The sequence below is a fragment of the Schistocerca americana genome, chromosome 2 (genome assembly GCF_021461395.2).
Source record: "Schistocerca americana isolate TAMUIC-IGC-003095 chromosome 2, iqSchAmer2.1, whole genome shotgun sequence".
Classification (NCBI taxonomy): Eukaryota; Metazoa; Arthropoda; class Insecta; order Orthoptera; family Acrididae; genus Schistocerca; species Schistocerca americana.
Genome location: NC_060120.1, coordinates 351,509,194 through 351,535,403, shown reverse-complemented (window position 1 = coordinate 351,535,403; position 26,210 = coordinate 351,509,194). Strand labels below are relative to the sequence as shown.

Below are 26,210 nucleotides of genomic sequence, written 5' to 3'. Positions count from 1 at the left end.
AAGGGGGAGAAGGGGTGGCATGACGGGATGCCTTGCATGTGTTGCAGGCCACAGGAGGTCCAAGATGTCTCGTGTTGGTGGCCGAGCAACAGTTCCACTTAGGTACCTCACTGACTAGCTGTGGATCTATATGAGTCATCAGCTTTGGATGCCACTGACATAATTTTTAGCATTTGCAAGATAAATATGTAGACAAGGTGCTCAGATTAACCATTGGAGGCTGGGTATAACAGAGCTGTTGTCACGCATGTTACGCTGTTCCGACAGTAGAAATCTTTGAACATACTAGACGACAGCTGAGGACAAACATACAAAACGGTTTATGAAAATCCTTCAGCGGCGAATATTTCCTGCAAGGTTCTTCTTGTTTTCCTTGTTGTAGTACTCAAAATTCAAATGACATATGGGGATTTGGAGTATGCGTTAATGACAATGAGTTATATCTCTCACAGAAAATGGCGAGTGAAATCCACATGTACGCACTCCCATGAGTACTGGTGCGTTGGCCAGGCGTGGAACTACTGTGAGAGTGATGACTGGGGTTGATGCAACGGTTGTGCAGGAGAGGACTCACTATATCCTACATGACGCTGGGCCAGTATGCATGCTACCCTGTGAGTGCATTCATGTGTTTCATGCTCCTGTGGTCAGTGTGCTGGATTTTTGACCTTCCGACACCGTGGTGGCAAGTTGATCATCATCTCTTGTCAGAATCAGTACTCCCTGTACCATATGGATGACATTTTTGAGATAAAATTAAGTGCGAGCCTTGGTGAGTATCTCATAATTTGCTTTAGAAGGGGGTTCTCAACCATGTCCTCTGCAAGTACAGCTACTGTCAGGGGAAAGTTTTGTAGGTGGTTTTGTGGTTTCGTAGGGTATCACCAATTTCGAACTGACTCTCTGGGTTGTCTTGATAGGCCATCAGCATTTTCATGTTGAGTTGTAGATTTGAATAAAAAAAATCTGTGGTTTTTGGTCAGTAACGAGTGAAATTTTGCATCAGAAGGAAATGTACGGTATTTATGAATGCGAAAATGATAACAAGGGTGTCTTTCCCGACTTGAGAGTGGTTTAACTAGGCTGAGATGCATGTACATGGGTTTTTCGTGTCCATCACAACTTTTACGAGAAAAGACTGCCTCAGTGCATTACTGAGAGGCGTCAGCGGCCAGGTTATGATGTCTTGATGAATCCAGACAGGGAGTGGCCTTGACATATTGCATTCATTTTTAAAAGCCTTCTTACGCTGCTGTGACCGTTAATATTTTCCGACTTTCTTAGGTAAATTAAGAAGTCTAGCGATCTAGGTGGCATTTCGTATGAATGTGGCATAGTGACTGATCTTGTCAAACAATAACTGAAGGTCTTTAACTTGGTAGGCACTTGAATTTTTTGATAACTTCCATATATTGCCGAGTACTTTCAGTAATTTTCGGCTTAATATTTGGCCCAAGTACTCACATTGTTCTTAAAAGGATTCACAGTTTTGTTGATTGCATTTTATTCTATTCCTTTGTAGTTTCTTGAACAGTAGACATAACTTTGCAAGATGTTAATGTCTTATAATGACACTAATACATCGTACATAAAGTTTACCAGTATGGGTATAGACTTCCTAATTTAAGATAGAAATTGGCGAACTACTATCAAAACGTAATTTTATTAATTGGTTGTTGATCATTGGTGGGAGAGTTAACTTTGGCGCTTATACTGTGAAAGGTCTCAACTGCGACGGTGGCTTGTTAACACTGAGGTGGCGTTGTTGATGCAGTACATCGCGACCTTTGAAGAGTTCCTCCCATATAATCTCGTCCTTGTTTGCAGAAGTGCCTACAGCACGTTTCTTTATGTGAACACCGAGTGAGTGTATGTTTGGAAAAACAATCTCGACACCCGATTACTGCGCCCTACTGTTGTTGTAGGGAGGGTGGCATAGAGAAACTACGAGAAGCTTGTGAGTTGAGTAAGTGCCGCTGCTGATTTGGTGGATGGACTTTGTCCCTAAGTGCACGTCAGGGTTTGAATCACAAGTCTGATGACGAAGAGGAACGAGATGACTTCCAATCAATCTTATTACGTCATGATTGGAACGTTGTTTTATGGAAGAATGTCACTTTACTAAAAATACTGCGGTTCTATATTCGATACGTTAAGCGATTTTGCAGATACGTTACTTTCATCAAAACTTTGCTATGCTGTATCTAATATTTTCAAGGTTTCTTTGCTATTGCCAGTATTTCCTCGAGAGTATCTGTGGCTATGCACAGAATTCATTACCAGGTGGATACACACTTTGTATATCACTCACCAGCACTTCGGTATAAGCTTTGATTTGGACGCAAAATTCAACGCTTTCCAGTCAGCCCTTTCAGGTTAGCTGCCGATGCAGCTTATAACTGACTGGTGCAACTTCCTGCGACAACGAAAAAATGATAGCCTACGTGCTGTGACAAGTGTTTTCTGCTTCTAATGTTTACCAAACTATGAATTTGTGCCCACTATAAACCCTCAGTATTAATGAGATGACGAAACTTTTATGGAAGAAACATTACCTTGAGGGTCGGTTGTAGATAGAATAAAAACACACTATTTAGTAACGTCATATAAGCTACCCGCCTGGAAGTGGAATTGCAAATGTGTGTAGCATGAATCCCATTCTGGATTGAATAGCGTGAATGGTGATAATGGATGCTGTTCTGGCCTGTTGAGCCGCTGTATTATACGCTACTACTCTTCCGTAATTTGTGCTTGCTGCTTTTCTTGTTGTTACAGAACTTGCATTCGTTGTTCTTCTTGCTGTGTTTCTGTTGCATCGGAATTAGCAGCTGTTTATTTTGTGTTTGTTCCTGTTATGCCTACAGTTGCATTTGAAGTTGCAGCTGTTGCTGCAAAATTTTAATGAATTCTGGATCCATGATGACTGAATTCAGACTGTTGTTGCAACACAAGGGCTAAGTTCAAGGAAAGGCAGCTCGTTTTGTTTTACAGTACCGCGAAATATGGGAGAGAGTGTCACAGAAATGATACAGGATTTGGGCTGGAAATCATTAAAAGAAAGGCTTTTCTCGTTGCGACGTAACCTTCTCACGAAATTCCAATCACCAACTTTCTCCCTCGAATGCGAAAATATTTTGTTGACACTGACCTACATGGAAGGTAAAGTACAACAAACACTATTTATTACACAGTAAGGATGGACACCAAATTATCACTCGATAGTTCACAAACTATTCCGCGCTATGTTGTCGTAAAAGTGGTAGACACATACCAAGAGAAGAAGAATTCAGATAGTCCATGGTCGTGTCAGTCCATCGTTAAGCATGTGTTCGTAATACTGAGAGCTGTCCAACTGAAATCCAATAAGCAGTTTGGTCACATACACACAGCGTCAGTGAGGTAGATACTAGAGCACAGCGCAATACGAAGTGAGTTCATGTTGGCAAGGCATCCAATTTTATTTCCTGCATGAGGTCAGAGACTAGGCCAATGTTACTACCGGCGGGTACCCATTATCGACTGCAAGTGAAGTGTTTGGCAGCGCGTATTACTTGCAGACTGTCGTCCTCTCTCTCTGAGAACACAGGTGTACCAATAAGAACATACAAATTCCTTGACATATGCTAAGCAGTTCCAAACTATATCCTCTATTATCTGCTCGATGTATTCCAATCTCTGTCTTCCTCTACAGTTTTTGCCCCTGTAGCTCCCTCTAGTATCGTGGAAATTATTCCCTGATGTCTTAACAGATTTCCTATCTTCGTGTTCTTTCCTCTTGTCAATGTTTTCCACATATTCCTTTCCTCTTCGATTCTGCTCAGAATCTCCTCATTCTTTATTAGTCCACCTAATTTTCAATATTCGTCTGTAATAAAACATCTCAAATACTTCCATTCTATTGTGTTCCGGTTTTCCCACAGTCTAAGTTTCACTGTCATACAGTGATGTGCTCCAAACTTACATACTCAGAAACTTTTTCGTCAAAATAATTATTATGTCCTATGTTTGATATTAGTAGACTTCTCTGGGCCAGGAATGCCCTTTTCGCTAGTGTTAGTCTGCTTTTGTTGTCTTCCTTGCTTCGTCCGTCATTGGTTATTTTGCTGCCTAGATAGTAAAACTCCTGAATTTCATCTACTTCGTAATCATCAATCCTGACTTTAAGTTTCTTATTTCTGCTACTTCTCATTACTTTCGTCTCTCTTCGATTTACACTCAGTCCAAAGTCTGTAGACCTTACACCGTCGATTTCATTCAGCAGCTGATGTAACTCTTCTTTTCTTTCGCTCAGGATAAAAATGTCATCAGCGAATGATATCAATGGTATCTTTTCACCTTTATTTTTAAATCCACTCCTTTTATTTCCATCATTTCTTGTTCGATGTATAGAGTGAACTGGGGTTAAAGACTTCGTCCCTGTCTTACACCCTTTTTAATCCGAGAACTTCGTTCTTGGTCTTTTATTATTCCCTGTTGACTCTTGTTGTATACTACTCGTCACTCCCTATAGCATACACCCATTTTCCTCAGAATTTCCAATATCTTGCACGATTTTACGTTGTCGAACGCTTTTTCCAGGTCGACAAATTCTGTTAACGTGTCTTAATTTTTTCTTTAGTCTTCATTCCATTATCAACCGGCATTACCTTTGCTAACGCCAAACTGCTCGACATCTAACAGATCCTAAATTTTCTTTTCCATTCTTCTGTATATTATTCTTACCAGCGACTTGAATGCGTGAGCTGTTAAGCTGATTGTGCAGTAATACTTGCACTTGTCACCTCTTGAAGTCTCCAAAATTGTGTGGATGTTATTTTTCCAAAAGTCAGATGATATAACGCCAGACTCATGCATTCTACACACCAACGTGAATAGTCGTTTTGTTGCCACTTTCCCCAGTGATTTGAGAGATTCTGGTGGAAAGTTATCTATCCCTTCTGCCCTATTCGATCTTAAGTCTTCAAAGCTCTTTTAAATTATGATTCTAATTCTGAATCCCCTATCTCTTCTAAATCTACTCCTGTCTCTTCTTCCATCACATCAGACAAACTTTACCCTCAATAGAATCCTTCAATGTACTCTCTCCACCTATCTGCTCTCTGCTCTGAATTAACAGTGGAAATACCCTCGGACTGTTACTGTCCTTGTTTTTAATTTCACTGAAAGTTGTTCTGACTTTTCTACGTGCTGAATCATTCCTTCCGACAATCATGTCTTCTTACATTCATTTCCATTTTTCATGGAGCTATTTCGTCTTAGCTGCGGGCACTTCCTTTTTCTTTCGTTCTCTGCGACTTGTATTTCTGTATTCCCGAATTTCAATGAACAGTTTTGTACTTCCTTCTTTCATCGATCAACTGGAAGATTTCTTCTGTTACCCATGGTTTCTTCGCAGTTACCTTCTTTGTACCTATGTTTTTCTTTTTCCAACTTCCATGATTGCCCTTTTTGGAGATGTCCATTCCTCTTCCTCCTAATGAGATATACCTTATTGCTTTAGAGAATTTCAAGCGTATCTCGTCGTTCCTTAGTACTTCCCTATCCCACTTCTTTGCACAATGATTCTTCTTGACCAATTTCTTAAAGTTCAGCCCACTTTTCATCATTAGTACACTGTGATCTGTTTTATACCTGCCCCTCAGTACACCTTACAATTCAATATCAGATTTCGGAATCTCTATCAGACCATGATGTAATCTAATTGAAATCTTCCCCTACTCCCGGTGTTTTACAAGTATATCTCCTCCTCCTGTTATTCTTGAACAGAGTATTCGTTATTACTAGCTGAAGGTTATTATAGAACTCAATTAATCTTCCACCTTTCTCATTCCTTGTCCCAAGCTCATATTATCCTGTAACCTTTTCTTCTACTCCTTTCCCTACAACTGCATTCCAGTCTCCAATGACTATTAGATTTTCATCCTCCTTTGCATACTGTATTACCCTTTCAATATCCTCATACACTTTTTCTATCTCTTCATCTTCAGCTTGCGACATTGTCATGTATACCTGAACTATAGTTGTCGGTGTTGATTTGCTTTGGATTCTGATAAGAACAACCCTATCACAGAACTTTCACATTAACATACTCTCTGCCATACCTTCCCATACATAACGAGTCCTACTCCCGTTACAGCATCTTTTGCTTCTGTTTATATTGTCTTCTCTCCATTTCACTTCACTAATCCACACTATATCTAGATTCAGCCTTTGCAATTCATTTCTCCGATTTCTAGCTTCCCTACACCGTTAAAGCTTCTGACATTCCACGCCCCGACACGTAGAACGTTATCCTTTCGTTGGTTATTTAGTATTTCTCTTATCGTAACCTCCTCCCCACCCCTTTGGCAGTCCCCTCCCAGAGATCCGAATTGGGAACCCCCCGGAATCTTTTGCCAATGGGGAGACGTTCATGTGTTATAACTACTTAAGTGGCTGTTCTGTCTTTCTTAATGTTGTTCTTCCTTATACATTAGTAATGTAAAATTTCGTTGTACTGTATTATACTGATATAAAACATTTTAGTAGGGCCACTGCGAACCACCACTTGTGCTGAATTTGGCCGACGGTGGAAAATAGATTGACAGTCTACTGGTGAAACATATCTCTTACAACATTATATAGTGTTTCTTAAATGGAGGAGACATTTTTGTTCTAATTGAGAACAGAATCACTTCACTTTTTTTTATAAAACATGTTGACTAGCGAGAAAGAATGGGACTACTTTTCATCGTCATTCCTTAAAATCTACATGTTGTGCAGAATCCATTCTGTGTTTTACTGGACATTTATCTGCCCATAGCCGACGAATATAAGGAAACCACAGTGGTGTCAAACCAAACTTCAGGTTGATGATAGCTTTTCAACCATTTACAGGTGAGTATGAAGTGATTTTCCCAAGCTACCATGCTGTTGACTTTTATTACGTCATATTCAAAGTGTGTATCACAAAGTGTGTTTTAGACTAAGATTACTAGTCTCAAGACTCATTATGAAATAATAAAGAATCGAAATTATAATAACTGAGAGAAAATTCTTATCCTTAAATGGATGTGGCCCCCAAAACCTCTTTTAAAAAGAAGGTATTTATATAAAATCTGCTTCTCCGTGGATGGTGTATGTGTCGTCCCACAGTTTGGTGTGATTGCTACATGTGCAACATTAGATTTCATTTGAAGACGAGATTGCTGTTGTCTGTCTCCTTATGCCACAATAAACAATGAATTGTTTTCTAGCTAAGAAAAATGACTTCATGTTCAACCATCTGTATCATTTTACAATAAAAAGATTGCTATTCGTGAAGTAATTTCTAGTTTTTAAATGAAATTTGTTTATCGTCTCAGGTTAGCTTCTGTCTAATTCCAGTTACGGCTAAATAATTATTCATGAGGCAAATCTGTGACTCGTTATGGTATATTTTGTAACGTGCCAAAATTTTCTGGTGGTCGTTACGGGCAAAATTATCGTCTCAACTCCTTACGGAGTAATTTGCAGACCGGTGTATAGTTAAAAATGTTGTTATTATAAACTATTTTTTTATGTTTATAAGTTATTGTACATGTAATGTTGTAGAGAGGAAGACGGGAAAAAAGAACGCTGTTAATTCTACACAGGCGGGAGTTCCAGCTACTCTGCAGTGGCGGGAGTTTTAGCTAAGCAACAACCTAAATGGCAAAGATCGCATTTAACGGTGTTGCTTGACGCTGTTCGAAGTCGCGACGGCCTACGGCTACAATTTATTGATTGTTAAAAGTTCTACTAACGCTATTCGTTTATTCATTCTTAATGGTTCGTCATTGGGTTTACATGGTTTTAATAGCGTACTTTTCATCGGAGAACGGCTTGGATGGTGCTGAAGATAAATTACCTGACCATGGTTGTTGAAGTTCCAAGGGGCAAATCACCAATATTGCTGAACTTCCTATTAAAATCGTGTCAGTAGAGATGTTTTGTGCTAATTTTGCAGGGATTAGCCAGTCTTTCGAATTGTGAGTTTCGTTGTTTGGATTCGAATGGGAATCGGTGGTATCTTCTACAGTATATTAGTAATTGCAGAGTGAAAATAAACAGTTGAATTCAATGGGATTTCGTTACAGAGATTGTTGTATGTTAACGAATCAATTGTTGTGTGTGTGGATTTTTTGTCAGGATTATTAATCTGTGTAAGGTCTGATATAGTGTTCCGATATTATTGAATAGTGGTCTGCCCAGAACCTCTCATGGTGAAGAGCGGTTCCTGATAGGATTGTAGGGATTGGTTGTGTCCAAGCTGCACTGACTGCGTAATTTGACTCATTTGTGTCCTTTGTTAAAAGCCTGCACTATTCACTTCTGTTACAGCACTATAAATTCACAGAACAGCATAACTAGCACTGAAGTGTGACAAGATCTTTAGCCGAATTATTATTTTATGTGTATCAGGAAAGGAACCATTAACACATGCCACGCAGAGTGTTATTAGCTACTTAGAAGAAAATATGTGGCGAGTACCCAGATCGCTATAACAGTCAGTGGGATGGCAAAATAGAGGTCAAAGCTGGATGAGGAAGAGGTTTTGGTTGCCTATGTTAGATATAAGGCTAAAGTGGTGGTAGCGGCCTCTTTTTTTTTTGTAGACTAGACCTTGGTCAATTTTTTTTTCTAGGGTACACGGACACTCGTCCACAGTGGCGAAAGACTGTACTGGTACTAAAAGAAATAAAGATGCTCTTTATGTGAAAAGTTAAATCCAAAGCACCCGACTTAATTATTTTACCCCGAAGGATATAATTTCACGATCTGTTATCAGTACTGAAAAGATAAAAATTAAAATTTATACAATAAGCAACAGCAACGAAAACAATAATAAAATTATATAATTTTAGTTTTCAACTAATGAGGAACCAGTTAATGGGAAAAGTATGTTAGTAAACTCTACTGAGATTTATTTCAAAATAAAAAAGTGGAACAGAGATAAGTTCGACATCAACTGTCGAGTAGTGGTTTCATTTAAGAATAATAAAAGATACACAAACATAAAGAGATAAATAAAATAGCGTAATACCTCTTCCTAGTAAAAATAATAAGAATATAACACGTACTGGGTCAAACTAAGTAAAGAACATAGTAAGAACTTCAAATGTTAACTTAATAAAAAATTAAATCAACAAAACATTAAAGGAAGCGGAGATAGTATATTGCTGACTTTATAGACCAAAGATATATTTGCTCGCTTATTTAAAGAGTTAGGAAAAAAAGATAGTTACGCGAATTTTGCAGAAACTGGAATAAGTGAGTAAAATGGCAACTTTAAAAACACAGAATTTTGCCTTGTATAGTAGTTTACGTTAAACAGTAAAACTGTCTTAAATTCTTATCGCGAAGGCGTTGGTTGTTGGTTATATACAGAATCGAAGATGTAATTATTATATCGTATTCTGGGAAGGGTATTGATTTCCTGTCTTACGCTATCAAGTGAATTCAGTTTTAATGTAATTTTGTTTATATACTTAATCAGTACAATGACTGGAGAGCGTTAGTAGTTAATTAAAAGTAAATGTCTAATTTATAATGAGAAGATAATTCTGTCATATTGTTAAAGGTGCGTGCTGAAAAGTAGTGCCTCCGTACTTTTAATTGGAAACTCTTAAAGTTGTTTAAATAAAACACACATTATCAACATTCTATATCTTTAAACTTCATGTCTACACTTCTGCAGTCCTCTGTCTCTAGAGGGCTGCTAATTAAGGCATGTAACATGACGTCGTGTAACGTAATAACATAACGTTGTTTAACGTAGCTTTGTTGGTGAGTGATGAACAGCGCGCTGTAGTAGAGTTTTGAATTCGAAGAGTTTATCCATAACAATGTCAGACCACATAGGTGTACTGCGACGTATCTGCAAGAATCCGACGCGTTGTATTCACTCTCATTGATCATCCTCCATACAGTCCGCACTTTGCCCTAACCGATTTTAATCGTTTCCAAAACATAAAAAGCACCTTCTTCACTTTGATAGAAATGAAATGGTGAAAGCAAATAAGAATTTATGGCTACGTCAAAAAAGTCAGATATTCCACAGTGACGGTATCAACAAACTGATCTCCAGTTGGGATAAATGTGTTCGTCACCAGCGTGATTATGTTGAGAAATAAATATGTGGACATGAAGAATAAAGATGTAAAACGTTAATAAAATTTGTTCTCACATAAAGAATTCAGAGGAAATACTTTTCAGCACGCCCTCGTATTCTAATAAGTTCTCGCAAAGAACCAAAAATCAATACATCCTGTGATCTATAGAATGTCATAGTTGGCTACGTAGTGTTTTCATTACTAAAACAAATTCTTACGAATCGAGTCAGTGCGTTGGTAATAAAAGTTACTCTCGGTCTAAGGACCTTCCTTTATATGCACTTGTTTCTTTGATTGAGTGTGCATTTGACTTTTCATACCAATATGTGTTAATAGTCTAGTCTCTGATCAAATGGCTTCAATGAGTCCGCTAGTACGTCTGTATCCTACAAATTCGAAGAATAAATTAGAAGCAGTTTTAAGCTTAGATGTTTGAAACTTCTTCCACATAACTTTCTTCATATAACTTCCATTGGTCTTCTAAATAACAGAACCTACCGCAGTCTGCATTGAGAGTACGTTACGCATACTTGTTTGATTTTATTGCTTTTACAACTGTGTCTGGATGTTTTCACTCACTTCCCAGCTACCAGTCCCACCTTAAGTTTCAGCTTAAAATTAGGTGAAACACTACCATAGCAAAATTTTGATTATATTCTTCAGACAGCAGTCCTTAGTTGTTCGTAACGATTCTCGGACCAACACAGACTAAAACAAACTGTTTTATACATATTTGGCAGAAAAACGAACTCTCACACTAATACATTAGGCCGGCAAAAAGATAACAGCAAAATCTTAATAATTTTCAAAGATCTGACACTTGACATCTGCGGACTAAAAATCAGCGGAGGTAAGTGCTGAAACAGTATCCTGTACCTTTAAGGGCAGTACTTACCACTTCCGACAACGTGGATATCTGCCTGTCGAGCATATTTACGTTGGCTCTTTGAGATCCGATACGTTTTGAACGTCTTAATTTGCTTTGTTCGTCCTGTAAAAGAGAGTAATATTCGTTGAGAAAGTCTGTAATCCGAGAAAGTAGTCCCAAATTTTTCAAAATGATAGAGTTACCTGCATAGACTTTCTGGTGCTTCTCCGTAGATTACTACTCAACTCCTCCGTTTCTACTTCCTCTTCCGTGCTTGACATCAATTTGGAAAAGCTGACGCCACTCTGGAGAATCTCTTCAAAATTTCCTTGATGCTCGATGATTCCCTGTGAAGCAAATTTTCTTGTAATGTAAACAAGGCAACGAGCAACTGCCGTTCATGCGTGAAAGGAGATCAACCCACCTTATTCAGTATCACAATATTGTCTGCTCCCTGGAGGTATTGCAACTGGTGCGTGACCAAAATTCTCGTCTTTCCACTTAAATAAGAGTTAATACATTCGTCAAAGAGATGTTTGCCGACATGTGTGTCAACAGCAGACAAGGGGTCATCTAGCAGGTAAATGTCTGCCTCCCGATAAACAGCCCTGTGAAATGGAACAGTAAGTAATTGTCTTACTACCATGCTTATGATATTGTACCATTAAATATTACAACTGACAAAAGGAGAATCATTTCAGTCTGAATCTGTATCAATATTTCTATCACACTATGTCGAGGACCTCCTTTCATCTCTTAATAATTTTGGATACCGACAAGTGAGTAGCTTCAGATTGTTCTACACTATGTTTCTGCGTGTAAGTGTTCTACTCGTGTTAGCAATAGCCACGAGTACTTGAATAATAGCGAGAGGTGTAAATATTATTCTTAAATACTAGATACCCATTACAAAACCCTGGCATATGTCGGTACCATAAATAGTTGTGTGCTGGTGTGTCTTGTAGCTATGCATCACGAGATGCTACTCTTTGGTGATGGTGCTGTGCACAATTACGCATGACACACGATTTTTGTATGTCGAGACGAGGACGATGTATCTATATCAGTTACAGATGCTCTTGAAAATAGGAAGTTCCCGATGCCAGCAGCGCTGAATAACGTACGATTTTAATGCGCAGTTCTCTGGAATGTCTTCCATAAATAGTACAACTGCGTCAGCTGCTAATGGCACTAAATCGCGAATTAACCGACTTTGAATGTCGGATGGTAATAGAGCGCTAGAATGCGAGAGGGAGCTAACCCACTCACACACTTGGAACTGATATATTTTGCGTTTTGCGAGTGGTCTTGTTGTATGAAACTGAGCACATTAACAGTCACATCACTGGCTCATAATCAATTATTATAGTCCAAAGTATATAGGAAAATTAAAATCGTCTTGTAATATCCATTATTTATCCGGAAAACGTCAGTTCCAAATCGCTAAATTTGAAAAATGGTATTTAAAAATGGGTTATTTTTACAACAGTCCAGTATTCATCCATGCTTTGTTTTAAAATATAGTTGAATTCCGATTTACTTCAACATGAAATTTTTTGTTATTTTTAAGCATTAATAATTATCTGAGGTTCCAGACACACCAAGTCAAAGCAACCGTCTATATCGGTATCTATACTTACTCTCAGCCGTCTGTATCGCGCTCCTTCTAGCTCGTTGTACTTCGAATGTCTGGTTGAAGAGCACGGTACACGGCATGATAGTTTTCTGGTATGTGAGGAGTAGGGACAAGTCTTTGTCTTTTACAGCAGCAATCAATCTGCCACCAACATATGAGCACTCCGCATTTTGAAAGTCATTAATATTTGATGGAATTGAAGACTGCTGTTGCTCTAAGTTGCCGCGGTCGTCCAGTACTCTTCCTGCGAAAAGTCGATGGAGACTAGTTTTCTTTAAACTGAATGATGCCAGGCTTCCTAGATTCCATTTCCATGACACAAGTTTTGCGAAATTTCATCTTCTGCCCAAAAGTCAACTTCTGTTTCTTAACTAGAGCTGAAGCTACTGCTTACAAATCTTGACAATCTTACTTGATCATCCTCTGTACAGAGAAATGGTCCTTAACTCGGGTGTTTTACTGTATACTACTCTGTACCAGTCCTCCGAAGTGAAGACATAGACCATTCGACTATTCTCTTTCTCAGTACCACCAAAGTCACTGTAAGAAGGTAAAAAGATATGTCTAGGAAGGAAGTAAAAAACTTCTATGTAATGAAAAACTGTAGCCACAACAAGGACATAGTGCATCAGGTATTATGTGTTATTCTTGTTCTGAGCTAAGTAGGTGTCGGAAAACAGACGCAACTTTCTCTTTTTCAGAGTGTTTTCTGAAATAGCAATCTAAAGAAATAAGACGTTTTCTGAAGTACCTCTTGAAGCTATGTTATCAGGAGCCATGTACATAATATCGCTATTATCGTTGTGCAGGAGGATACCGAGGTCGTACACCCAAAGCAGCCTCAGGTAGAAAACAACTTCAGTAGGTATCTTCAGTGGTGAAAAAGATTTCTGCAAATCAATCGTTATTAGACAAAAGTCTGATTCTTCTTTGCGGCATGAAATTGCGGTTAGAGTCGAGGTAGGCCAGTATCCTGACGTATTATATATATCCTGTTGTTTGGATGTGCGTGAGTCACACGCCTCATATGTGGCAGTATGTGGCGTCTTGAAACCTACGTCTTGTGAATATAGACTAATATAATTCTACATGTATTATATCAGACACTCCAAAAACCATTCCCTTCATTTCCATTTTTTTAATTCGATGCATTTCAAGAAGAGATTTCACATAAAGGACATATTTCCTTGTCGTTCTCTTCCCACTTCTTCTTCATGCAATATGTATACAATAAATTTACTTTACCCCCACTGTCAAAATCTTCTCTGTTTAGCATGCACCAGACTGCATAAAGAGCATTTTCCAGAGGTTGGGTTGGGTTGTTTGGGGGCCTCCAGACCAGACAGCAAGGTCATCGGTCTCATCGGATTAGGGAAGGACGGGGAAGGAAGTCGGCCGTGCCCTTTCAAAGGAACCATCCTGGCATTTGCCTGAAGCGATTTAGGGAAATCACGGAAAACCTAAATCAGGATGGCCGGACGCTTGATTGAACCGTCGTCCTCCCGAATGCGAGTCCAGTGTGCTAGCCACTGCGCCAACTCGCTCGGTTTTTGCAGATTGTGGTTCACAAATTGTCTGATGGCTTCTGTCTTGGGTTCTTCGGCCGATGCTTGTTTGATGATTTGTCTGATGTTTCGCCAGCATGAGTGGCTGGCATTCTCAAACCTTCATCCTCCATTGCTGGTGGCAGACGGCTGGAGAGTAGCTCGCGGCAACAGATTACATGTACCTAGCGCTCCAACTTCCAACTGCTTCTCCGTGGTCATTGTTGCTGCGGGTCTCCCCTTGCAACGATCATTCGCTCCAGGACGGGAATCCAAGATCCGTTCAGCTTGAAGCTCTCTTCCTTCTTGTTGAAGCTATGACCAAGTTTGTGTAGTTCTAGAACTTCCATGAACAAGCGGGTGTGATAGCTCTTCTCTACACCAAGAACACCAGTGGCAGCGAATTTTACTATGTTGTCGGTCTGACACACCGTGTGCTCCGCCGCGGCCGATTTCCCCACCGCTTATATTCGATGATTCTGGTGTTGACTGATTGTCCACTCATTCCAGCACAAACTTTCCCACGTGTACATGGCATGCGTACAACACTGCAAGTGGCTCCCTTTATTTCCTTATAGTTCCCTAGTTTACAAAACTCAGCATTGGGATTTCCCTCATCATTAACTGTAAGTGTGTGATTTTCACACCAACTGAGGTTAGCTTTCGTAGACTTCACAGACAAATCGCAACTACTACCCTATTCTCTCTCTGAAACAGATCTGCAAGTTTTTTCACTCTCTAGGCTCAAGTTTTTCGTACTGTTGCCTTTCTTTTCTGCCAGTCACCTTCATTTCTTGCAGTTTAGTACACACAGAATCAGCTTCACCGTCAGTCATGACGTCAACATTAAAACATGTCATTGCAGGCTCATGTGCTATTGGCTACCACTAGCTGACGTAAGGTTACCGTTTGGCTTAACTCCCTCTCGCACCGCAGAACTGCAATTCAGAGAAATGCCAAAACCTTCCATTTGTACAGCGAAAGAGAACAGGTGGATAATAATTATTCCTATATTGTGGGGTAATAAATATATAATAGTAATATCTAAATAATGTCAGTAACTTACTTTTTAAAAATATATATGATAACTATGCCTTGCACTGTAGCACAAAATTGGTGCAAGATGCATGGATCATAGAATATATATTAGAGATTACACAAGAATTCGCGTAACTCGTCCGCGTGACTCTTCAGTATCACAGAGACAATGTATCCACACACATAAACCACCACACAGACGGCCACAACTTTTTGAGGAATAGACATCATGCCACCCCTGCAGAGCAGCATGGGGTTAATCGTGATCCACTGGTAATCACATATATCGCCGCCTATTTAACTCTGAGCGTCGTTCTTACAGGAGTGAACAGAGAAAAAGTGCACACGACCAACAACACATCCATTGCCTTCCCGTGATCCTCTCTTCTCAGTGCACATCTGCATGAATACAGAGAAAGTGGACTACTCTAACGTTACTGAACTACGAACCACCACTAGATACACAACCCGCTGCTGAAGGTGATCTCCTTCTCTCTCGCCAGCGTTGTGACATTGAAAAATAGCAGCTCGATGTCCTTGGTCAGGACACTCACCTCCACTACCATCTGGCACCTCTTCCTGTTGTACGTACCTGGCGAGGTTCACCCTGGCCCTCTGCCCGCCGCTGAGTGTGATGCCCTTCTCTCCCACCAGCGTCTTGTCCCCGTACGGCAGCAGTTCAAAGTCCTTGGACAGGGCGCACACCTCCACCACCTTCTGGTACTTCTTCTTGTCGTACGGCTGTCCGAACAGGATGTTCTGCCTCACAGTGCCCACGAATATCCACGGCTCCTGGCTCGCATATGATACCCTCCCTCCAATCTTGAGCTTTCCGGATGTTGGTGACAGCTCATTAATAAGCAGGTACAACAGCGAGCTCTGCATAAATGAAATAAGAAGGCAGATTAGCTGATCATCAGTTTTATACGATCTTTCGGTTTGAGTTTGCCAGTCCTTTAACGGAAACTATTTATCCCTCTTTAATTAGTTACTTAAAGAACACATCGTTCTTAATGAACGGAAATCTGAAATACAAAAGTACGTTCTCTAATACCCCAAAAGAATGTTATAGGACCATTATTGTTCATCCACTTGCTTGTGTGCATTTTCCTTGTGTTTAAAATTGTTTGCTGTCAACATCAGCAGGTGGGCACGTTACGTTACCGTTAGTAGATGCAGTGTTGCCAGAACGGGAGAGTCAGTCGTTTTGTGTTACGTTAATAACATAATGTGTACGTGAATGGTATATCATGATAAGTTTTTGAACAATTACTGATGAAGAGGAAATGGCTTACAGAATAAAATTATATACGTTACTATTCGAAAAAGATGTACTGCTATGCGTACCTTCCTAATGACCAAAGTCACAATAAAATCAGTCATACTGGTTAATGTTCTCTTGGTAGCTAAATTACGTTTTCTTGATGTATTTTTTTTTTGTTTCTGAACGAAAAAAATGTGGTAGTCAAGATGGATGGGACAGTGTGTGTGACAGTATAAGCCACACAAACATTTATGGAAGACACTTGTGTAGAGGGCTAGGTTATTTCAACATATTTTTCTAAATTGTGTTACTCGTAGGAAACAATTGTCACGTTCCATTTCAGATACAGTATAGCGTGAATGCTCAATGAAACATGCAAACGACTAACTGCTCTATATGTACATGTATCGAAAAGCATATATTGTGTACTATTAAAGCCTTACAAGACAAATTGTTGGACAGCACGTAGCATAAGCTACAAGCTAAGTGGAGAAATAAATATATCGACAGCAAACGAAAATTGAAATTTAGCACACAGAGCATATTATTTTCTTCGGTTGCTGTTTTTAAACTTTCCCTGCGTCCTAGATCCAGTTGAAGGTTGTATTCCACAGTTACTATTAGTTTCATTACGAACCACTGTACATAAATAAAACAGTAAATTTGTAAGTAATTACTTATACAGCTACAAACCCCAAAACCATATTACACTACTTAAAACGAATAAAAAGCTCGTTACCTTTCCACACCCAACAGGTCCTACAACAGCACATAGCGTGCCGGGTAAGACGTTGAGGTTTATGGACGAAAGGGATGGGTTGGCTCCGTCCCACGTGGCTGACACGTGCTGCAAAGATACCTCTCCTTTAGCGGCTCCTCCGCTCCTGTCCTCTACAGTCGCCTCCGGCTTCACAAGGAACTCCTGTGCACAAAAAGGAAACGCAAGCATTTTGATATTAGTAGAAAAAAGGACACTACAAGAGCACTAACGTTAAGATTGAAGGATAATCGGAGGAAAGGAAAATTGATAAGAATTACGCGGCGATGCACAAAAAGGAAACGCAAGCATTTTTATATTAGTAGAAAAAAGTACACTACAAGAGCACTAACGTTAAGATTGAAGGATAATCGGAGGAAAGGAAAATTAATAAGAATTACGCGGCGATGCTCATCTGAGAAGTAACCAATTCGCAGTTTGGTCCTGGAGAAATTTTGACCACTATTCTTTGTTTCTTATTAACATTCTATTCATGCTTCGAGATAAAGCTAATATCGACATCAGCTATTAAAATTGCAGAATTATCAACATTTACATTATACAGATTTTCACCGTTGACTATTGAGCGTGGATTTATCCCGAATCGTGTGCTATCGTTAATAAATAAAATATTTTTGTGAAGATGTCGTTGAGGTTGTTGTTGGTTGTGAAGAAAGGCGCCCAGTAAAAATATGGGAGGAAACGTCTTATGCAAAGGTTCGCCGTCACCCAAGCTGGCAGCAATGTATCCCTGAAGAGTTTAATGGAATGCTGACATGCGACTCCTTTTATACGAGTAGTATTCCACTATGATGGCGGCCAGCATAGTGCTCTTGGAGAGAAGAAGGCAACATGCTTGGAGTAGATCTCAGCTATTATTTCTTACACTACACAAACACTCAACACAACCATCCATACGAAATGGGTCCACAGGTTTGTTGAAGCAACGTGCCAGCAAACGAATCAGTTGATGCAGAGAAGGCATCAGTGATCAAAACTATAACGGTATTACAAGGGATGTTACAACAGGTAGGAAAATATTTTTGCTTAGCAGGAGTGAAAGGATACAAATGACAGAGTATGTGGGTAGTCAGCTTCAAATATTAATTTTTTAACGGGCGTCATAGTCAGTACAGGGGAGGAAGGGTTAGAGCACAAATGGAAAAAATTTAAAAGTATCGTTGATTCAAGATATGTCATAACATAGCTAACAATCAAAAGTTGAACGAAGCGAAAGTGACAGTAATGAGAGCAATGAGAGAAGCATTCAAAGACTTTGAAAGTAAAATTTTATCAACCGATCTGAGTAAAAACCTCAGGATGTATTGGTCTTACTTAAAATCAGTACGCGGTTCGAAATCCTCTGTTCATTCATTCAGTGACCATACTGACACCGAAACGGAAGATCAAAGATAGAAGGACGAAATACTGAACTCGGCACTCCGAATTTTTTTCACCGTGGAAGATCTTAATACGGTCGGTCATTTCAATCATCGTACCTGCGTACAATTGGGAGGAATTGAGGTAGCCGATCGCGGAGTAGGAAAGCAATACAATGGCTTAGTAGCGGAAAGGTATCAGGAACAGATGAGATACCTATACGATTCTACAGGATTATGCAAAAGAACTTTCTCCCCTTCTGTCAGCAATTTATCGTAAACTGCTGGAGCAACTAACAGTACCTAGCGACTGGAAAAAAGAGCAGGTCATTACCGTTTTCAAGAAGGGTCGTAGGGCAGGTGCACATAATTATAAGTAAACCTATATCGTTGACGTCAGTCTGTTGTAGAATTATGGAACATATCTTACGCTCAAGAATTATGACGTTTTTGGAGAACAAAAATTTCCTCTAGTAAATCAAAATGGATTCCGCAAACAGAGATCTCGCGAAACGGAGCTCACATTGTTTCTTCGTGAGGTCAGTAGCGCTGCAGACAACGGCGCTCAGGTTGACTTTACGAAGGCATTTTGCACACTGCCGCACCGCCGTTTAGTGAAAAAAAAGTGCAGGCTTACCAGATTTGCGACTGGATTCAAGACTTCCTTACAGACAGAACTCAACACATCGCTCTTAACGGCAAAAAATCGACAGATGTAAAACTAATTTCCGTGGACGAAAGCCTCGAAAGCTCTTTAAGACTGTCGTAAGATGATGCGGTTGTGTACGAAAATAAGAAAGTAACAACGCCAGAAGCTAGTGTCGTTTTTCAGAATGACCTGCAGAGGATTGATGAATGGTGCAGGCTCTGGCAGTTGACACCGAACGTAAATAAATATAACATATTACGCTTACATAGGGAAAAAAATCCACCACTGCCCAACTGCACTACTAATGAAAAATTGCTGGAAACAGTACCTACCGTAATACATCTAGGAGTAACTATGCAGAGTGACGTTAAGTGGAATGACCAGATAAAACAAATACGTAGCAGGTGAAGCAGATGCCAGACTGAGATTCTTAGAAAAATTCTTAAGGAAATGTAGCTCATCCACGAAGGAAGTGGCTTCCAAGGCGCTTTTTTCACTGTGTCTTGAATATTGTACATCGTCTTCGATTTTACTCGGTGAGTGTGATAGAAGAGAGACAGAAAAAAATGAAACGAAGAGCAATGCGTTTCGTCAGCGGATCGTTCAGTCGACCGAGAGCGTTGCAGAGGTGCTCAACAAACTCCAGTTCCAGACGTTACAAGAGAGATTTTCCTGTTGAAATTGCGAGAGAGCACTTTCCGGAAAAGATCGAACATATCACTTCCTCCCACATATACCTCGCAAATTGACCGCCACAGAAATTCAAGAAATTAAAGCTAATTCAGAGCTTTACCGACAACCATTCTTCCCAGGCGCCACTCACAAGTGGAACGGGGAAGGGATGATCAGCTGGTGATACCAGAAGTACCCTCCGCCACACACCGTTAGGTGGCTTGTGGAGCTCTGATATAGATGTAGAACTGCCTTCATTGGGTTACTACTCTTGACGGCAGTTCAGGTACCCCGATCTTTCTCCCAACAGTCCCTTCCTGACCTTGTTGTTTTTGCTACTGTTGTGTAGGAGCCTGACTGAATGGTTATTAACGCACACACACTAAAATATACATACACTCCTGGAAATGGAAAAAAGAACACATTGACACCGGTGTGTCAGACCCACCATACTTGCTCCGGACACTGCGAGAGGGCTGTACAAGCAATGATCACACGCACGGCACAGCGGACACACCAGGAACCGCGGTGTTGGCCGTCGAATGGCGCTAGCTGCGCAGCATTTGTGCACCGCCGCCGTCAGTGTCAGCCAGTTTGCCGTGGCATACGGAGCTCCATCGCAGTCTTTAACACTGGTAGCATGCCGCGACAGCATGGACGTGAACCGTATGTGCAGTTGACGGACTTTGAGCGAGGGCGTATAGTGGGCATGCGGGAGGCCGGGTGGACGTACCGCCGAATTGCTCAACACGTGGGGCGTGAGGTCTCCACAGTACATCGATGTTGTCGCCAGTGGTCGGCGGAAGGTGCACGTGCCCGTCGACCTGGGACCGGACCGCAGCGACGCACGGATGCACGCCAAGACCGTAGGATCCTACGCAGTGCCGTAGGGGACCGCACCGCCACTTCCCAGCAAATTAGGGACACTGTTACTCCTGGGGTATCGGCGAGGACCATTCGCAACCGTCTCCATGAAGCTGGGCTACGGTCCCGCACACCGTTAGGCCGTCTTCCGCTCACGCCCCAACATCGTGCAGCCCGCCTCCAGCGGTGTCGCGACAGGCGTGAATGGAGGGACGAATGGAGACGTGTCGTCTTCAGCGATGAGAGTCGCTTCTGCCTTGGTGCCAATGATGGTCGCATGTGTGTTTGGCGCCGTGCAGGTGAGCGCCACAATCAGGACTGCATACGACCGAGGCACACAGGGCCAACACCCGGCATCATGGTGTGGGGAGCGATCTCCTACACTGGCCGTACACCACTGGTGATCGTCGAGGGGACACAGAATAGTGCACGGTACATCCAAACCGTCAACGAACCCATCGTTCTACCATTCCTAGACCGGCAAGGGAACTTGCTGTTCCAACAGGACAATGCACGTCCGCATGTATCCCGTGCCACCCAACGTGCTCTAGAAGGTGTAAGTCAACTACCGTGGCCAGCAAGATCTCCGGATCTGTCCCCCATTGAGCATGTTTGGGACTAGATGAAGCGTCGTCTCACGCGGTCTGCACGTCCAGCATGAACGCTGGTCCAACTGAGGCGCCAGGTGGAAATGGCATGGCAAGCCGTTCCACAGGACTACATCCAGCATCTCTACGATCGTCTCCATGGGAGAATAGCAGCCTGCATTGCTGCGAAAGGTGGATATACACTGTACTAGTGCCGACATTGTGCATGCTCTGTTGCCTGTGTCCATGTGCCTGTGGTTCTGTCAGTGTGATCATGTGATGTATCTGACCCCAGGAATGTGTCAATAAAGTTTCCCCTTCCTGGGACAATGAATTCACGGTGTTCTTATTTCAATTTCCAGGAGTGTATTTACAGGACATAAATGAGTGTGCTCCCTGCCGCCGTTGGATAAGCAGATGCAGCAGCAAGTCGTATACTCCTAGCTCACTCATTTGTTACATAGTTTAGTTCTTAATTTCTTTGCGCGTTTTTGGTACTTGCATTGTCTAATTCATAAATTTCGGGCGTATTATAGTATTTGAGAGATGTAGCATCGCGTTTTAGTACCTGAATAGTGTAAATTCGCGTAGTCGTTTGTCTTCTGTTTTTGTTTTGAACGGCCAGTGTCGGTTGGTCACAGTCAGTGTGCTCCCTGCCGCCGTTGGATAAGCAGCTGCAGCAGCAAGTCGTATACTCCTAGCTCATTCTTTTGTTACATAGTTTAATTCTTAATTTCTTTGCGTGTTTTTGGTACTTGCATTGTCTAATTCATAAATTTCGGGCGTATTATAGTATTTGAGAGTTGTAGCATCGCGTTTTAGTACCTGAATAGTGTAAAATCGCGTAGTCTCCTTCCGTCGCCGAGCAGTGTGTCAGCAGTGCGCAAGTAGCAGCATTACTGCATTTACTAGGCAATATTGTATTTTAATAACCGTTTAAATTTTGTGTCGATTTGTTTGCGCTCTCTGTAGATTAGTTCAGACGTTCCTTGCACAACAGTTTTTAGCATGGATAGGGACTGCAACTGCTGTGTTCGGATGCAGGCTGAGTTGGCATCCCTTCGCTCCCAGCTTCAGGCAGTGTTGGCTTCGGTCACACAGCTTGTGGCTGTTGCCAATGGGCATCACTGTGGGGTTCCGGATGGGGGTTTGTCGGGGACGGCCAGCTCGTCCCACGCATCCCCCGATCGGACTAAGACTGTGGTTGCCCGGGATACTGCCCGCATTGAGGCTGCTCCCTCACCTGTGGTAGAGTGGGAGGTCGTCTCAAGGTGTGGCAGGGGGCGAAAGACATTCCGGAGGGCTGAACGGAAGGCCTCTCCAGTTTGTCTGACGAACCGGTTTCAGGCTCTGTCTCAGGCTGATACTGATCTTCGGCCTGACATGGCTGCTTGTCCTGTTCCAGAGGTTGCCCCTCAGTCTGCAAGATCCGGGCGGTCGCAGAGGGTGGGCTTACTGGTAGTTGGGAGTTCCAACGTCAGGCGTGTAATGGGGCCCCTTAGGGATATGGCAGCAAGAGAGGGGAAGAAAACCAATGTGCACTCCGTGTGCATACCGGGGGGGAGTCATTCCAGATGTGGAAAGGGTCCTTCCGGATGCCATGAAGGGTACAGGGTGCACCCATCTGCAGGTGGTCGCTCATGTCGGCACCAATGATGTGTGTCGCTATGGATCGGAGGAAATCCTCTCTGGCTTCCGGCGGCTATCTGATTTGGTGAAGACTGCCAGTCTCGCTAGCGGGATGAAAGCAGAGCTCACCATCTGCAGCATCGTCGACAGGACTGGCTGCGGACCTTTGGTACAGAGCCGAGTGGAAGGTCTGAATCAGAGGCTGAGATGGTACTGCGACCGTGTGGGCTGCAGATTCCTCGACTTGCGCCATAGGATGGTGGGGTTTCAGGTTCCGCTGGATAGGTCAGGAGGCCACTACACGCAACAAGCGGCTACACGGGTAGCAGGGGTTGTGTGGCGTGGGCTGGACGGTTTTTTAGGTTAGATGGCCTTGGGCAAGTACAGAAAGGGCAACAGCCTCAACGGGTGCGGGGCAACGTCAGGACATGCGGGGACCAAGCAGCAATCGGTATTGTAATTGTCAACTGTCGAAGCTGCGTTGGTAAAGTACCGGAACTTCAAGCGCTGATAGAAAGCGCCGAAGCTGAAATCGTTGTAGGTATAGAAAGCTGGCTGAAGCCAGAAATAAATTCTGCCGAAATTTTTACAAAGGTACAGACGGTGTTTAGAAAGGATAGATTGCATGCAATCGGTGGTGGAGTGTTCGTCGCTGTTAGTAGTAGATTATCCTGTAGTGAAGTAGAAGTGGATAGTTCCTGTGAATTATTATGGGTGGAGGTTACACTCAACAACCGAGCTAGGTTAATAATTGGCTCCTTTTACCGACCTCCCGACTCAGCAGCATTAGTGGCAGAACAACTGAGAGAAAATTTGGAATACATTTCACATAAATTTTCTCAGCATGTTATAGTCTTAGGTGGAGATTTCAATTTACCAGATATAGACTGGGACACTCAGATGTTTAGGACGGGTGGTAGGGACAGAGCATCGAGTGACATTATACTGAGTGCACTATCCGAAAATTACCTCGAGCAATTAAACAGAGAACCGACTCGTGGAGATAACATCTTGGACCTACTGATAACAAACAGACCCGAACTTTTCGACTCTTTAAGTGCAGAACAGGGAATCAGTGATCATAAGGCCGTTGCAGCATCCCTGAATATGGAAGTTAATAGGAAAATAAAAAAAAGGGAGGAAGGTTTATCTGTTTAGCAAGAGTAGTAGAAGCCATAATTTAGACTACCTAACAGATCAAAACGAAAATTTCTGTTCCGACACTGACAATGTTGAGTGTTTATGGAAAAAGTTCAAGGCAATCGTAAAATGCGTTTTAGACAGGTACGTGCCGAGTAAAACCGTGAGGGACGGGAAAAACCCACCGTGGTTCAACAACAGTTAGGAAACTACTGCGAAAGCAAAGAGAGCTTCACTCCAAGTGTAAACGCAGCCAAAACCTCTCAGACAAACAGAAGCTAAACGATGTCAAAGTTAGCGTAAGGAGGGCTATGCGTGAAGCGTTCAGTGAATTCGAAAGTAAAATTCTATGTACCGACTTGACAGAAAATCCTAGAAAGTTCTGGTCTTACGTTAAATCAGTAAGTGGCTCGAAACAGCATATCCAGACACTCCGGGATGATGATGGCATTGAAACAGGGGATGACACGCGTAAAGCTGAAATACTAAACACCTTTTTCCAAAGCTGTTTCACAGAGGAAGACCGCACTGCAGTTCTTTCTCTAAATCCTCGCACAAACGAAAAAATGGCTGACATCGAAATAAGTGTCCAAGGAATAGAAAAGCAACTGGAATCACTCAACAGAGGAAAGTCCACTGGACCTGACGGGATAACAATTCGATTCAACACAGAGTACGCGAAAGAACTTGCCCCCCTTCTAACAGCCGTGTACCGCAAGTCTCTAGAGGAACGGAAGGTTCCAACTGATTGGAAAAGAGCACAGGTAGTCCCAGTCTTCAAGAAGGGTCGTCGAGCAGATGCGCAAAACTATAGACCCATATCTCTGACGTCGATCTGTTGTAGAATTTTAGAACATGTTTTTTGCTCGCGTATCATGTCGTTTTTGGAAACCCAGAATCTACTCTGTAGGAATCAACATGGATTCCGGAAACAGCGATCGTGTGAGACCCAACTCGCTTTATTTGTTCATGAGACCCAGAAAATATTAGATACAGGCTCCCAGGTAAATGCTATTTTTCATGACTTCCGGAAGGCGTTCGATACAGTTCCGCACTGTCGCCTGATAAACAAAGTAAGAGTCTACGGAATATCAGACCAGCTGTGTGGCTGGATTGAAGAGTTTTTAGCAAACAGAACACAGCATGTTGTTATCAATGGAGAGACGTCTACAGACGTTAAAGTAACCTCTGGCGTGCCACAGGGGAGTGTTATGGGACCATTGCTTTTCACAATATATATAAGTGACCTAGTAGATAGTGTCGGAAGTCCCATGCGGCTTTTCGCGGATGATGCTGTAGTATACAGAGAAGTTGCAGCATTAGATAATTGTAGCGAAATGCAGGAAGATCTGCAGAGGATAGGCACTTGGTGCAGGGAGTGGCAACTGACCCTTAACATAGACAAATGTAATGTATTGCGAATACATAGAAAGAAGGATCCTTTATTGTATGATGATATGACAGCGGAACAAACACTGGTAGCAGTTACTTCTGTAAAATATCTGGGAGTATGCGTGCGGAACGATCTGAAGTGGAATGATCATATAAAATTAATTGTTGGTAAGGCGGGTACCAGGTTGAGATTCATTGGGAGAGTCCTCAGAAAATGTAGTCCATCAACAAAGGAGGTGGCTTACAAAACACTCGTTCGACCTATACTTGAGTATTGCTCATCAGTGTGGGATCCGTACCAGATCGGGTTGACGGAGGAGATAGAGAAGATCCAAAGAAGAGCGGCGCGTTTCGTCACAGGGTTATTTGGTAACCGTGATAGCGTTACGAAGATGTTTAACAAACTCAAGTGGCAGACTCTGCAAGAGAGGCGCTCTGCATCGCGGTGTAGCTTGCTCGCCAGGTTTCGAGAGGGTGCGTTTCTGGATGAGGTATCGAATATATTGCTTCCCCCTACTTATACCTCCCGAGGAGATCACGAATGTAAAATTAGAGAGATTAGAGCGCGCACGGAGGCTTTCAGACAATCGTTCTTCCCGCGAACCATACGCGACTGTAACAGGAAAGGGAGGTAATGACAGTGGCACGTAAAGTGCCCTCCGCCACACGCCGTTGGGTG

The 26,210-nt window shown here is 42.0% G+C and overlaps 1 protein-coding gene across 1 annotated transcript in view; it reads right to left on the bottom strand.

The window, feature by feature from the left end:
* Window positions 1–26,210, bottom strand: part of LOC124594007 (probable multidrug resistance-associated protein lethal(2)03659) — a 121,978-nt gene that overhangs the window by 61,155 nt on the left and 34,613 nt on the right. Inside the window, exons 7-11 of the mRNA XM_047132359.1 lie at window positions 17,202–17,384; window positions 15,791–16,077; window positions 11,405–11,588; window positions 11,184–11,327; window positions 11,008–11,103 (exon numbers count right to left, since the gene is read on the bottom strand). Coding sequence (XP_046988315.1) covers window positions 11,008–11,103; window positions 11,184–11,327; window positions 11,405–11,588; window positions 15,791–16,077; window positions 17,202–17,384 — 894 coding nt within the window. The remainder of the gene's footprint in view (window positions 1–11,007; window positions 11,104–11,183; window positions 11,328–11,404; window positions 11,589–15,790; window positions 16,078–17,201; window positions 17,385–26,210) is intronic.